Raw genomic sequence first — 15643 nt, forward strand, 5'->3', positions numbered from 1 at the left:
CTCCACTGGCTGCCCATCTTTGGAACGAGTGACTAATGTATGCTTTTGTTTATTCCTGGAACAGGGGATTGTTTTCAAAAGGTGGGGATTGTGTGCATTTGGCACGGGATTTCTGAGGTGCTGTTCTGTTGAACTTGCATAAAACCTAAAGCGTAAGGTAGCTGCTTCAAAGGGCATTGCTTCTTTTGATACTTCACTAGAGGAAAATTAACAGAAACTTTGTTTGCTGTGTAATACTTGAGTTTGAATAAGTTCAGTGGCCACTGGTGATAATGTGATTCCAGGAGTATTGTGTGAACAGTGATTGAAAGTTCATGTTGGTTACAGTCAAAGTGGATGTTTTTTGTGCATGTATCTCAGGTGATTTAAAATCCTGGCTGGAGAATAAGGAACAGCTTTGACCAGTGACAATTCCCTGTGCATCAGTTATTGTGCAGATGGGACCATCATCCCCATTAAAAGCCTTGCCAAACTGGTGGCAATCCACTGCTCTCTCCCTTACAAGAAAGTAGGAAATTGTCATTCTTGACAGTCTTGATAAATAGTTTAAATTTCCTTAGGGAGGCTTTACATGAAATCTACCAAGACAGTCCAATGGCTGTTTCAAACATAAGACTATTGTCCACATTTTCACATAAGTGGCTCTGCGCTGACTGTGAGAGAGTTACAGCAATTCCCCCTGTTTGAGGGTCTGTTCCTGCCTGTTGGCCAGAGCAGATGCACCAAAACACTGGCCAAAGCTTAGAGAACCAAGCTGCGTTTCAGCGTTCCTTTCACATCTAACAGCCAGCAGTTGCCCTATGTTGCTCTGCCGATGCCTGTTGTTCAGAATTACAGAAAAAACAAAGGGCACTTATTTTCTTGACCCCCAGAATGGGAGCTGAGAATATCACAGGTCACCCAAGACATTGAGATGTTGTAGAAAAGCAATTTGGCTCACTTTCCTGAACAAAACAGATTTACATTGGAATTGGCTGGGCTCCAGAGTTACTATTCCTCACCCTAGTTTGAGAATGCTACTGGGAAAACCTGCCTGTCTGGCTTGTAAGCTTGGTAAGTACTTTCTGAAAGAAAAATGCAGTTTTAAAATTCAGCCAATCTCAGCCCCCCTCACCTGATTACCTGGTAAAAATAAATTAATCTTTATTTTTCTCCTTCCATTCATAAACACTTCAAACTTCAGAATGCTACTACTGTTTTCTTAATGTATAATGAACGGGTTTAGGTTACTCTGATGAAATAAATCTGATGCAAAATGCCTGACACCATAGAGGTTCATTGGATAAAATTAAATAAATAGTTATATTGGAGAGGGAAAGCTTCATGGCTTGGTAGGCATTACATATTTTCCTCATGGAATCATTAATCCCAGTAACTATCATCTTTGTAGAACACAACATTAAGAAAACCCTAACAAATAAGCATGTTTTCCAGATGAAAATTATTATTAATAGGTTATCATAACAGTAGCTAAAAGGGGAGGTGTCTTGGCTTGCTGCAGGAGATCCCAATCTAAAGCTAAGAGCTGGAGCTTCCTGTTAGCTCTCCAGCAAGGCCTTTTTAAAATCTGTGCCTTGGAAAGGACTGAAAATTGAGTCTATGTATATTTTTCCTACCTGCTATCGGGATTAGAGTCATGAATAAGTTTTGTGAGAGTTTTTAGTTTCCACAGAGCCAAAGAAATACTCATTTTTCACAGGTGTAGCTGGTAGGAGAACACGAGAGAGAGAGAGAGATTACCAAGCATAACCATCAGTTTCTGCTGTCAGGACTCTTCCTTCTGGATATCATTTTGGGGAAGAAAAATTAGTTTTAAGCTGGGTTCTCAAAAATACTTAAACTCCAGAAATTACTGGCCTGGATTCTGAGTCCAATTATTTTAATTAGTCTTTCTGAAGTCAGAATTTTGCTCCTTCTGTGCAGCTTCAGCTTGTGGTTGCATTATTTGAGCACTTTGTTAAAATTTGGTTTCTTTTTTTACTTAAATGCATTCAAAATTGTTAAAAGTATGCGCAAAACAGAAGAGGAGGCTATTCAACAGGCTCATAAAAATCAGTATTAAGCAGCCTTCTGGGTTCTGGTCCAAGCCATTGGAATGCTTCAGGGGACACAGTATCAGATACTGGAGTAACAGTGAGCCGCTCTTGCCAGGCAGGACAAAAATAGAAGAAATCCAGCAGCAATCAAAACTGAAAAACGAGTCAGTTTGTTGAGTTTAAAACCAACCACTTATTTATACTTTGGATTGATAAATATGTGGTGCTATCAGGATGCTAGGACCAGCAGGAAGGTAGTTTGACTGTAGGGAGATGGGCAGGTCCTTTGAGTCATCCTCCAGCCCTTCTATTGTGCCGGGCACGGGCAAGGTTGGCATGGCCCTTGGGAAAAGGAAGCAATCAAAAGAAGGGGCCACGCTACTGATGCTCACTCCCTCTGTGTGTTAGAGGGTCGATGTTTATCACAGGGTTTTTCTCCCACCAGTAGGGCCAGGAGCGCTGATTTATATGTAAGTGATTCAGGGCTGCTTGGTTGTGTTGTTAGTTTTAATCAAGATTTCTGTGTAAACCGAGTAGCTGTGGAAGAATTCACCGTGCAGACTCCCTGCACTGGTACAGAGGAGTTGATGGCTATTTCAGGCCAAATAGCCTGGGTCAGCTTTAGGTTGATCAGCAAACCCAGCCCCTTCAAAGCTACGCTGCCTCCGTGCTGGCCTTTGGCAGGGACGTAATAGCAGGAGGAGAGGAGGGGAGAAGACTTTCTCACTACAGCAGTGCCGCCTGGGTCGTCTTCAGCACACAGTCGCTACGTGCAGCCGGGTTTGCATGAATTGCTGATTGTGTAAGAAAGTATAAGTGTGATGCAGCTCCGCACGGGGGTTTGACTCGAAAAACATCATGTGGTCTGTGAGGCTGAGCATGACTGCAGCTGGCCTTGCCAGCTCCCAAACACTCTCTGCTGGGTTACTTCAGATTTCGTCTGGGCGAAAAAACTCTTGATCAGAAAGCGTCAACAGGAGAAAAATAATGGCAGAGTGATTTGGAGAACTTCCTGTCTCCGGGAGCATTACTGCTGTAAACAGTGGCCATGCCAAGTGCTGAACCACTGCCCTCAGTCCAATAACAATAAATCTATTTTTTGGTTCTGCAGAGCTCTGCTTGTACATTTTTGAAACTCAGGCTAATGACGAGGATGAGGCAGACACTGTCCTCCGAGCATTTTCTCCTTTTTTTCTTTTTCCAAGCCAAAAGGAACAGGAATTGGGTTTACGAGGATACTACTTAGGGGAAAAGAAGTACCTCTCGAGATGAAAACATCAGATAGTTTCAAGAGATCTGTTTGCCTTTTTATTTTCCTTTGGATTTTTTTTCCTTTATTTTATTTATTTTGCTGTGCCTTCCTTCAGAGGCTGCATGAGTTCTGGTGAAAAAAAATACTTATTTTTGTGCATACCTGTGTACCTGTATATGTATGTACCTGTATTACAACTCAAATACCAGCTGCTGTTTTGTCACCAAAATAAAATCATTCTGAGAGATGAATTAGGGCCTTGGCTCCAGGGCTGGCTAGTGAACTTCAGCTGACCGGCCTGAGGCATGCAGTTCTTGTCAGCTCATTCAGGATCAGCAGAAGCGAGGATGCTTACAGTTTTGTTTGGGCTTACAATTGCTGTCAGGAGAATCTTTTCCAGGATAGTCATGTGCATAAACCCTCAGTAGTGTGAATCAGTCTCTGTTTCCTTCTAAAACCCCTTTAACAGCAGAGAAAAAAATAGCCTTGTTTCTTTTACCTTAACGCTGTGTGACTGTCCAACTCTTTTGCTCCCCTCCTACTTTTCCCATTATTATTTCAACACAGTTTTTCTCCGCCTCTCCTAGTCGACCTTATTCCCTTCATCTTTGTCCCTCATCAATCTGTCTCTTGTCCTCTTTCCTCTATCGATGCCTGTCCCCTTTGAGAGCTGTTGTCTCTCAGCACAGGTTGCTATTCCTTTGTGAGCCTTTATCGCGGGAACAGGTTTTAGCTTCAGAGTGTGCTACTAGGAATTATCTTAAGTTCTTCCCACCCTTTCCTAATGTTCCCTCTGGGGATGGGGAGCTACCTGCCGTGTGGTGCAGGGAGAGAGCAGGCAGTGCATGGGGAGGAGGTTCTGGAGACTGAGTGGAGGCAAAGGGAAGCAGCTGCTTTGAAGTCTTGATGCCGTAAGAGTTCTTCAGTGGGGTGGTGCTTGGCGCAGTGTGTATGCACATCAGTTCCCTGAAGTTTAGGGAGGAACTGGAGGGAACACTTTGCCAAGGCCACAAAGTTTCCACAGGCTAGACTTCATGCACCACAAGTCCAGTGAAACCACGTCCGTATCTGAGGTCACAGGGGTTGCTCTATGTTTGGACGTTGTCTCTGGTGGAACTTGGCAGGTTCTGAGTTCGTAATGGCAGTGTTATCTCCCTCATCACTGACTGCATGGATATCCATCGAGTGACCCCAGACCTCTTCCGAGCTCTGAAATCAATGAGCATTGCATTAGCGTAATGACAGCACGAGGAGTCCTTCCTCTAAGAAAATGAACTCTGAGTAAACAGTCCCAGTGCACACTCCCATACTCAGCTAGCTACTGAAGAAGTGACTTGTCAGGTTTTCTTTTGGCGTTCACCTGCTTTAGGCCACTGCAGGCGGAAGTCGCTCACTTGCTAAAATGGCCCCGATGATCATGAAAGTGCTCCTTGCCTTTTGTATTTAGAGCAGCATGTTGCTCTTCCAGTGAACCCACACCTTCCTTGTTCCCTGTACCTGGTGCCTCTGCCTGCAGCCATGCCGAGAGGTCTTCATTGCTCCGTAGGGCAAGGAACATGTTTGTTCCCAGGTCTTGCACTGTACCAGAGCACTGAGGTATGCCAGCACCTGGCTGGACAGGTAGCCAGACTTGGGCTGGTCCCAAATGAAAGCCAGTGCTGGAAAAAGGGAGAGGAACTGAGACAAAATCCAAGTCTCAAAGGGCATTTTCTAGGATCATGGGACAATGCACCACGAAATGAAGGTGCCTCAGAACAGGATCTGCCCAAAACCACAACACCCATTACGTCGAGGTTTTCCTGGTCTGACAATTAGGCAAAAGATGAGAAGAGGGCTTTGAGGGATGAAGAAATCATGGGTTCAAATACAGAAGTCCTTGGAGAAGAGAGTGGAACAAGGCGCTCTCCTCACCCCAAACACTGCAGCCACCAGCCCCGAGAGCCACGCATGCAGCACCCCTCTGCCTGAAGGACCTCTTCTTCCTGAGGACCTCCAGCTGCTGGGGCCACCAGTGCTGAGGATTCTGCACCCCACCAGAGCCACCTGCCCGTGGCCCCTCAGGGAGGTGCGAAGTGTACATCTGAAGTGCACCCTACAAAACAGAGACCTTCCCTGGGGAAATGCCATTAATGCTTAAAGCAGCCACCATGAGAGGCTGTCAGCGGGTGAGCCCCAAGCAGCAACTCCTGAACCAAACCTCCCAGAGGAGAAGGGGCAGAGGAAGGCTCAGACTATGGGTTCAGGCCAGCTGACCATGATGAGTTGCTCCTTCCTGGAGGTTGAGCTTGCAGCCTCGAGGGCATGGGGCTGTTCAGCAGGGGAAGCCCCCTCAGGTGTCCACCATGGCTGCTGCTAGGCACCACCTGGATGGTGGGGCAGGAGGTGTGAGGGGTGTAATTTTGGACTTAAGCATTTAAATCAAACCTGAATCCCACTTCAGGCAGCTAAATCCTCTTGTGAATCTGGGCCTTAACCTTTTCATGTCTCTGTCATCACCTGTAAAGTGTGGGTGATAATTTCTGCCTCAAAAAGCTTATTAATGGTTTGAAATTATAGCCGGGTTAAGAACTATTATTAGGCTTAAAGATCCCAAGGCATTTTCTGTGAGAAGGTGGTAGCTTTGCATTTAAGTCACTTCATTTTGAACTGTCCTTTCCATCTGGTGTTCCTGTTGCTGTTTTTTTCCCTTTCCCTGAACCATCCAGCAGTGACATAGCAGTCTGCTGAATGATCATTTCTTCTTTCCGCCCTAGAGCTGGACGCATTTCATGGAGGCTAAGTCATTTCTGAATACCTATTCATAGACAGCCCAAGCTCTGGTATAGAGAAGCAGTTCATTTTAATCTAAAATGATACTGCACTTAGAAAGTAAAACCAAAACAAAACACCAACACAGTGAAATTCCCTGGCATGCTATAGGTCATGGCTTGAAAGCAGAGGTTCAGGTTTTGGGGTAGCCTACTCATAGGGCATAAGAGATTTCTATTAGAGACATCTCTAGGGAATAAATAATTCTATCTCAAAATCTGTGTTTAAACATTAGTGACATGCCATTTGTATACATTACATATATAGTACCTCTTAAAAATATTTAGACCATAAGCATTGTATTTTAACACTCAAATTGTAATCTCCTTGTGCTGCCACTCTGCTACAAAGGCTGGGCACCCCATAGCATCTCATTCTTCCTCTGCTGTAATTATTGTCTCCACCCAAGTTCATAAGAATTTTATAGTGGTTACTGCAGCAGTTCCACTTATAGTTAGAGGCTGCTTGGCTTTTCCATTAAAAGGTCTTCCCCCCCATCCCAGTCTTTTAATGCCTTAATCCATTTTGCAAACTTGATCTGCAGGCTTTCAGTCTAAGAAGGCATCCCACCCTAAAAACTCAATTAAAACAAGTCACTTGGTTGTCTTTCAGAACAGAATGGAAAAACACCTTTTCTTAATGTATCATCAGACATTGTTGTAACTCTGCTGCACACACTCACACATGCGTATACATATGCCATCTCCATCAGAAAGCTTAAAAGCTGGTATTTACATAGGATTTAGACCTGAAGACGCTAAAGTACAAATAATGTTCCTGCCAGCCAAATTCCTACCGCAGCTTAAAATATTTTTTCTTCTGAAATTAGACAACATCACAATATAGGCCGAATACCTGGTGGTTTTGTGTGTTTGCAGACTGTTGATGGTGACATACAAAAGTGACTAATGTCTATGTTAACTACTGGGTGTCACCTTAAGCTGACTATTGTAGGACACCCTGTCTTCAGATACCTCCTTCTTGCCACCTCGGCCCCAAATCTCTTAATTCTATGCCTCTTCTCCTCAGTTAGTTAATTTCATGTCCTTTCCTATAGGCTCAAAGTTATTCTCCTACCCATCTTCTGCCGCAGCTCCCTTCCTGATAAATGGCCATGACCATTTAGTACCCACACCAGGTATCTCCTGCTACTCAACTGCCACTTTTCTTTCTTTTTCTCTAAATAGTGCATTTGTGGCATCTCTGCTGAAGCACATTCACTTCAGCAGAGTGAAATAATAACGTGAAGGTAGTAGAAGTAGTAACCTGAGGGAAGGAACCTGAAGGAAGCCAGCTGAGACTGCTGCCTTGTGCCTAACATTTTAGACATGAGCATTTCAAATAAGTGCATTTTAAATCCAGGTTTCTGAAGTAGAACAGGCCCACCAGGTGCCTTCAAGGCAACCAGTGGATCAGCAGCAGCAGTGGTGGCTGCACTTTTACACACATTGTTAGGGAAGGGATTAGCACAGAGGCCCCTGCAAGGTGGGAGGAGGTGTTGGAGGGTGTCATCATGACAGCACATGGGACTGGGAAGTGAAACCGCTCATCAGCGCAGAAGTGAAACTGGCTGCACGCAAACTCTTGTCAAATTAAAATGTAAACATCTGCCCAAAAGGAGAGAAAAAGTGTGGCCGGTTTAGAGAGCCGAGTTCCACCCTTGCAACACTTGAGAATGTTTGTGCAAGAGAGAATCACTCTTCAGAGGGCTTCAGATCAAATCCAAAAGGTGTTAGTTCCTACTGTGATGGGTAAAAAGCAGCATTCAAGCAAATATGGGGCTCTGGAATTGACAGTGGCATGTTTTTGGGGTGCTATGTGCTGTCATTTTTTGTTTATTCCAACAGGAGGATGTTCTCCTTTTTTTTTTTCTGAGGAAAGGGATTTGAACGTTGGTACCATTGTAACACAGCAAAGGGCAGGGGAAGCAACTTCTGGACCTGCTACCTGCCCAGGAATTCTCCAGCGCATAGGGAAATGTGCAGTGTTGGTGACAGGTCTTGTAGGCTGCCTGGTATACCTAATGACAAGGGGCATGCGCAAAACACTGCTCTTTGTCATCAATACGTGCTCACTGGAATAGCTGCTGAGGACCTGAGCCAGCTTGGTTTTAACAGTTACACTGAGTATAGAACCAGCTTCTGCATCTGCTTAATTATTTCATGTCCACAGCTTGCAGACTTAGGGTTATGTTTTTGACACCAACATTTTCCAGAAGACTGCCAGGGACTATCCCTACCCAGATAATGGGCTTGAGGTAAAATTCAGTCTTAATGCCTTCTTAGGCTGGCAGCGTCTCTATTAATGTTACTTGATTTCAGTTATGTAATTTTGGTTGCTTAATATAGTTGCTGTGTTGCCTTAGGTTAAATGTACATGTGCTTCACCAAAATAATGCCTTGAAATGATTTCACCCCAGACACAACCTTCTTCTAGCCTTCTAGCTCTAGAATTCATAGGGCCATGGCAAGAGAAGCAGGCTGTTCTGGTGCTTTCTGCCATAGCATTTACTTGTTAGCCAGGAAAGATGTTTGGAGAATGAGCAGGGAGGAGAAAAGAGTGAAGTGCATGTCTTGCTTAAGCATTTGGTAGCACTGCAGGGAGCTGGGAAGGGAAGGGGAGAAGCCAGTGCTAGCGACACTCCTACAGCAGCAAGTTGCATATCCACAACTTACTGCAAAGCAAATTCAGTAGTTCATAGCTGGGTCTAAGTTTGCGGCAGGGCTGCTTCTGGCCATTACATGATAGCTTGGCACCATATAAATGCAGAACAAAACACCTGTTGATTTAACACAATGGAGATTTCATTCTGGGTAAGTAGAGGCTATGTAAACACAGGTATAAGAGCTTCCTGGAGTGAGACACTTGATAGAAATGTTCAAAAGTATACCTTTTATGCTGACCCAGGCTAGCTTGGCAGGAGGCAAGTATGTGTATTTCCCGAATCTCCACCTTGACACGCGCTTGCACCTACAAGACATCCATATAAACACACAAACAGATCTGTTGCCAGTGCAGCTGATTTGCATGGGCGGTCCTTGCACTTTTGGGGCCATCACCCAGATTTGCTGATTTCTCCCCATGTTCGCATTTGTCTCTTTGGGCCATTGGCTTGTGGCAGTTGGATTTTGTAAACCATTTGCAGCAGATGAGGTGAATAACAGTTTTTTCTCATATTTAAATTCTGTGGTATCTCTGGTGCTGATGGTAAACAAATGATGTTATTTTTTTGATGCAGCTTACTTCAGCTGCAGCTTTTTTTCTGACGAAATAGCCACTGGACCAAACACAAAGGGCAAAGTTTAGATTCTGACTGTGTGAAACTGTCTTGGGGGTGTGAGAAGAGGGTCACCACCTGAGCACAGAATTTTGACAGTTATTTTGCAATTGGACTTGCAACTTGGATACCTACAAAAATATTTCAGTTGTATGGTGAGCAGCAGTTATTTAACGAAGGGTCAAATTACATTGGCCCTTCTTGTCCTGTTGATTACATTGGAGCATTTAGGGACTTAAATGATAAGAATGGCAAAATTTGGCCCCAGTGTATAACAGTCAATGTTTGAGAATGAATATGTGTGTGTGTTTGTATTGCATCCTGCCCAGAGATGAAGTCAGATATGTTATTAAAATGCAGGAAACATCTTCACTTTGGCAGATACCCAGGAAGATGTAGTGAGAAACTGTAAAGATGTATAAAATTGATCATTTAGCATGGTTTAATAAAAGTAAGTACCTAAGCACTAAAAAGTAGAAGCTGGCTTTAAAAAAAAAGTATCATAATCTTTCTTACTAGAAACTGGAAGTCTCTCACTAATATAATAGAAATATCTGTAATATAATTTGTATTGCATTTGTGTATTACATTTCATATTTTCCAGCTATACCTTTTGTCCTTGTCAGCACAAGCGTTCTTGGCTCCTTTCCTTTTTTCTTCTTCTTTTTATTTAATAATTTACTGTAACAATTAAAATAAAAACCCAACCAACCAAACAGCAAAACAACTCTAATGACACTTCATCAGAATAAATCCCCAAAGCAAAAGATAGTAACCGTAATAACCACATCATCTGTTGGCCTCCCTTTCCTCTCCCCCTTCACAAGCAAACTTATGGAGCTTTAACTCATTTTTTCTGCCCTCATTTGGATGAACCTTCGTAAATGGAATCAATGTCTCTTTTTGCCTGAGAAAGGCGAATTAAAATGAAGTGATAAATTCAAGATGTGACCTCTCTTCCCTAAAGTGTGTCTGCTCTCACTGCCCTTTGCATCTGCACATGCAGCCACTTTTAAGTGTGCCTTCCCTCCCCCAGATCCATCTGGTCATAACAACTGCTCAGGATGACTAAATCAGCGCACAGGAGCTTCATGTGACCATGTTGTCACTTGGGATTCATTTTTCCCCCTTGGTTCCTCTCAAACATTCCCAGGGACCACGACTTACAAGCCTATTGCTCCCTCTAGAGCCCTTCAGTGCTGTTCTGGGGGACCACTTAAATAATCTCTCATCATGCTAGATGTGAGCTCCCTGCTCGTTTTGCTTCCAGCCTCTGTCAGATGGGATGCAGACTGAATGCAGACTTCAGGTTCCTGTATTGCAGTAGAGTGCACAGGCACAATACCTTCAAATGCTTGGGTCTTAGAAACTGATCTTCACCTTTTGCTGGTCCAGGAACAGTATTGCTGAGCAAGTGCTGGTGGACAACATTAAGCTTTGTGCTTCCTCTTCAGTTCTTGCAGCTTTGTAGAGCATCGGGGAATCTCATGAGCAATCATGTAAAGTCATGAGCTCAGGACAACTGGTTTAACCCATCTGACTTCAGCTGTCAAATCAGCAGCGACTTCTGAGGCCTTTTTTGGTAGTACAGCCTCTAGCAAACCCATCAACAGAGTCTCCGGGTGTCATTTCAGAAGTCAGTATTGTATTTTGACCAGAAATGCTGCTGTTTCCATTATTTTTTCCAGAATGGTTCTGGCCTTAATGCTCTTGCAAAAATAAACATTACCAGGCAATTTTTCGTACTCGGCTTGTGAGGGAAGACTTGATGGCAGCAGTGAGTCTTGTGCTCTGCCTTTACACATATGAGGGTATGCTTGATGTTTCCAAAGGCAGAGCCCTGTCCAACATCTGGAGAATTTAATCCTTGTGCTCATGAGGTGTTTTGTGCCTGATATTAGGAGCTGCCAGGGATAGTTACAGAAACAGCAACAGCCTCTGAAGTGACTCTTGCACCCCAGCAAGGCACAGATTGACACTGACATCACCCGTCAGCCCTCACACCATTGGCAAACACTCCCATGATGACACAGTAGTGATTTGCTGAGGGATGCACCACAGATGAAGCTAATTTGTGCATGGTTTTCTGCAGATTCATGGGGCTGTTTAACACAGAGGGTCTCAGATTTTGATATTAGCTCATGAAGGGCTACATGCCGTCTTGCTGAGACTGCTAGGACATCATCAAATTGTCATCATGACTATTGAAGGCATCCAAACCAGGCCAGTGTTTCAGAATTCCCTCTTGAGGTGTTTGGTCCCACTTTACAGTCACTAGAGAGGTTAGTCCATCACTTAGGTTGTTTTGGTGGCACTCACTCCTTCCTGAGTTGAGCAGAAACACTAAGTGCTCAGTGTAGGTCTTCTGCCAACAGTTACGAGGTCCACTTCTTAGGCATCAGAAACCATGGCATACAATACAGGCTGCAGTGCTAGAGAGGCTGAATACAGCCTCCACTGACTAATCTGGTATTACTTCGACCAGTTTAGTCTGCTGCACATTGCATATGTATGTGTGTGTGTACATGCATTGCGCTTGTGTGTAAGTGTATTATGCAAGAGCATGTTGAAAATAAAAATCTGTATCATGGCTGTATCATAATATATAAAAGCAAGGAGGAGATGTTTGTAGTCCTACTGTCATCCCGAAACAGGTATATCCATAAAACACAGATTTCACTAACAATACCTCTAATTTTAATCTGCTTTTGTCAACCAGACACATAAAGGATGAATAATGTAGAAGCTATGAATAAAAGTGATAAAACCACTTAATAAAGCTAAATGTAAATGAAACACTATAACCAGGGGAAAAAACACAGCCAGAATTATTGGTAAGCAGCAATGAGTGACATGTAGGTTTATGGTTATATAGTCCTGTGGTTAACCAGTATGTGGTTAATGAATAGTCTTCTGTCAACAAGAAGTAAGCCAAGTATCTTCCTCCTTTTGCCAGCTTGCGTCACAACCATATACAGTCTCTGAGATCTAGTCTGTTCTGTAAAAAATCTTGAAAATAACTTCACCTCCCTCTTCTTTATTCTTGTAGGCTGGTAATGTGGCCACATTTTACTACATTTCACCACTCTTACAATTTTATACTGCATTTCTTTTCTATCTGGAAAATCAATCCACAACATCTAAAGAAATAAATGGACTACATAGTCTAGCAGAACAGCAGAAACACCTTACCTAATGCATCAGTAGTTGTCAAAAAAAAACCCAAACAAGACAAAACCACAAATGGGAAGCCAGGTGGAAATACCTCAGATTAGTAAAAAGAATAAAGTATCTTTTCAAATTCTCTTTCAGTCTTAGTGATCTGGGTGTCGTATATAATGATACAGGGAAACTATTTCTGGAAATAAACTATTTTTGGTATTTAAAGTCTGTCAAGGACACAGACATCTTTGGTCTGGGTAGATGTAGGACCCAAGAGCTGAGGTCCAAAGGCCCTGAGACAGGGATCTGAAATGAGTTTTGCTTCTGTTGCAGTTTGTACCACCTCAGGAACTGCTTTCTAATGAGGATGTGGAGGTGGGAAGAGACTGACCTGGGATTTGCAAGGCTTGTGTTTCAGCTTCTGTTTTGACAGGGCTGTGGTTCAGGATTAGAGTTGGATTTAGTGGCAGCAGCCAAAGTGGTTAGCATCGCTGGCCACAGGCTTCCTGTGAGATCATGGCCAAGACACTTTATCTCTCTACAGTTCTTCATCCACAGAGTGGGGAGAATACCTCCTTAATTCACAGGGATGTGATGAGGACAGTTTCCAGTAACAGCTATGTGTGTGTGTTCATCATGATGTTGATGCAGACCATTAACACCAAAAGTCGGAACTGCATTAAGAGATGTATTGAATTGCAAGTTAATGTGCATGGGGTTGGGGTAGGGGGAATATTTCTGCTAGAGGCAGGCATTTATATTTATACTTATATTTAAGTTTGTATTTATTTATATAGATAAATGAAGCAAACAATGAGAATGTGAAGTCTTAAAAGGGAAGGAACTCAGCACTCAGGAGGGCTGGAACCAAGTGGTAAACTGAAGCAGGCTGATCTGTATGGGAAAGCTCACACAGCATGTGCCCAAAGGAGGAGAGCCTTAATTTTCTTACAATAGTTCCTGGTTATCTAACTTGGGGTGATGTCCCTTGATGTCTCTTACTGATAACTAAGATTCCTGTCGGTATCTTAGTCCTCTGTGATGCTCAGATAACTGTGCTAAACCTGCTGACAGGCAATGTTTGTGTTGTTGTCCAGGCCAAAGCCACAATGAATGCATGTATGAGGTCTTATCAGAGCTGCAGAATGTTAACTTTTGTTATTTAAAAAGGCCTGAAGTAAATGTTGGCATTTCACAAAAGCAAATCCAGGGGTAGCAGGATCTGAATACACTGCAGTCACAAGGGGATGCAAAACCCTCCCCAGCAGCCATCAGAATGAGTACTTTTCCCAACTTGGAGCCGTGGCATGCACATAACAATTTTGAAAGGCCTTCACAGTTTTCTTACAGGATAATAAAGCATCTAAGCATAATGCTCCGCTATGTCTTCATAAAATGTTTTAATTCTCTGTGGACAAGCTGTAGGGATTTTTTTTTTTTTCCATTCTCTTGTTTCTTGGCATTGAAGTAGCTGATTATTTTTAAAGGATTCTGGTTTGCAATATGGAATTGATCTCATGCTAGCTCCAACCACAAAGTGTGGGATTTTACGATCTGTCTAGGGGATCTGAGCACCCAGTTCTCTTTAATTTTAACAAGCGCTGTTGATCAGATTCCCATGGCAGTTTTGGAAGAGTCAGACATGATTTCTAAGCCTTTCTGAGCTAACACGCTGTAGAAAGTACAGATAACATACCAGCAGTCATGCAGATCAGATAAACTCTAACTGTTAGGGGGTAACCTCCTTTCCACAAACAAACTGTAGATCATTTAAATAGAAATTAATTTTTTTTCCCGAAAGCCTTGAGTAGTTGCCACAAAGGGAATGCGTCCAGTGCCAGGCAGTTGTGGGGTTATATACCCAGCTTTCTGGGCACATGTCTGTCTTAAATTATGGACAGCTGAGGTGTTTTAGTGCCATTTGGTGTGTCTGAGTGCTATCTGAAATGGGGAGTACACATTTTCCCTACACATATGCTCAGTAATGGTTTTCTTTCCTGTTGCAGGGAAAAGCTTCACGCTGACTATCACGGTCTTCACAAATCCGCCACAAGTAGCCACATACCACAGAGCCATCAAGATAACTGTGGACGGACCTCGCGAACCCAGAAGTAAGTGAGCTAATGACAGCATTTGCAGAAGACCAGGTTGATGGTTTAGTATAGGGGTTCATCACCACCCTCATGAAATACAGCTGTATTCGGTGCATGTGGGCAGTGGGTATGTATTAAGCCAAGGCTGTCCTATGAATGGTTTTAATTATGCCTTCCCAAAACCTTGTTTTTCATGGGTGTCCAGCTGATCTAGAATATGATTTGCATTGCATTTCTAAAGTATTTATCTAGGGATACCTTGGATCATACCCAAAAGCTGACAGAAGGGATGCTGGTAAAAGGTGGGCAGCATATACCTTCCTATGCATCATTTCTTGCTAGTCTTGCCTTTCAGATGTTAAGAGGATTTTAAAGCATTGGAAACCAATATGTCATTGATCTAACTTTTCAAGCTCAGCCACCCTGCAAAATAAATACGTGCCTGAGAGAGGACACCTGGTTGCTGCCTTGTGGAGTTCACTGTATACCTTGAGCTGTTGTATAGACTAGGAGCACCCATTTTCACAGGCAGACAATCTTTCCTATTTGTTTTTCCTTCAGTTTTTTAAAGATCTAAGTACAAGGAGGAGGTGAATGTTTGATATCTCCATGGGAATACCCGCACCTCTCACACAGGCAGTTGTTTTGTTCTGGTGGTGAGGGCAGGCTGTTTTGTCTGCCGGGTGAAGTGAGGGTGGAGCAGATGGGCAGGTATAGATGCTTCTGCAGCACATGCACTGCCTGTTACCAGAGGCAATCATTAACCTCAGTCATTAGCCTGAATGGGGCATTTTCATATTTTTATCAAAATGCCCTGATGTAAATTGAGGTTTGTGGTTAGCTTCTTGCGCTCCTCCTGCATGTTTGGCACAAGTTCTGGCTGTTGCTTAAGTGGAATCATCCCTGGAGAAGAGAGCAGCAGTATTCAAGCACCCACTAGAGAATGAGACTCACAGCTTGGGGTTGCTTAACTGGGAAGGGATTTGTGGGGGAGAAAAGAAAGGTCTGAAACTTC

The 15643-nt window shown here is 43.3% G+C and overlaps 1 protein-coding gene across 3 annotated transcripts in view; it reads left to right on the top strand.

Moving 5' to 3' along the window:
* The window catches only part of RUNX1 (RUNX family transcription factor 1), a 166976-nt gene that overhangs the window by 102957 nt on the left and 48376 nt on the right, over positions 1-15643 (top strand). For all 3 annotated transcript variants that reach the window (XM_057410088.1, XM_057410086.1, XM_057410087.1), the window contains one exon: positions 14542-14646. In XM_057410088.1, the coding sequence (XP_057266071.1) occupies positions 14542-14646 (105 nt within the window). The remainder of the gene's footprint in view (positions 1-14541; positions 14647-15643) is intronic.

The sequence above is a fragment of the Pezoporus wallicus genome, unplaced genomic scaffold (assembly GCF_028554395.1).
Source record: "Pezoporus wallicus isolate ANWC-B61680 ecotype Strahan unplaced genomic scaffold, APGP_CSIRO_Pwel_v1 contig_7011, whole genome shotgun sequence".
Lineage (NCBI taxonomy): Eukaryota > Metazoa > Chordata > Aves > Psittaciformes > Psittacidae > Pezoporus > Pezoporus wallicus.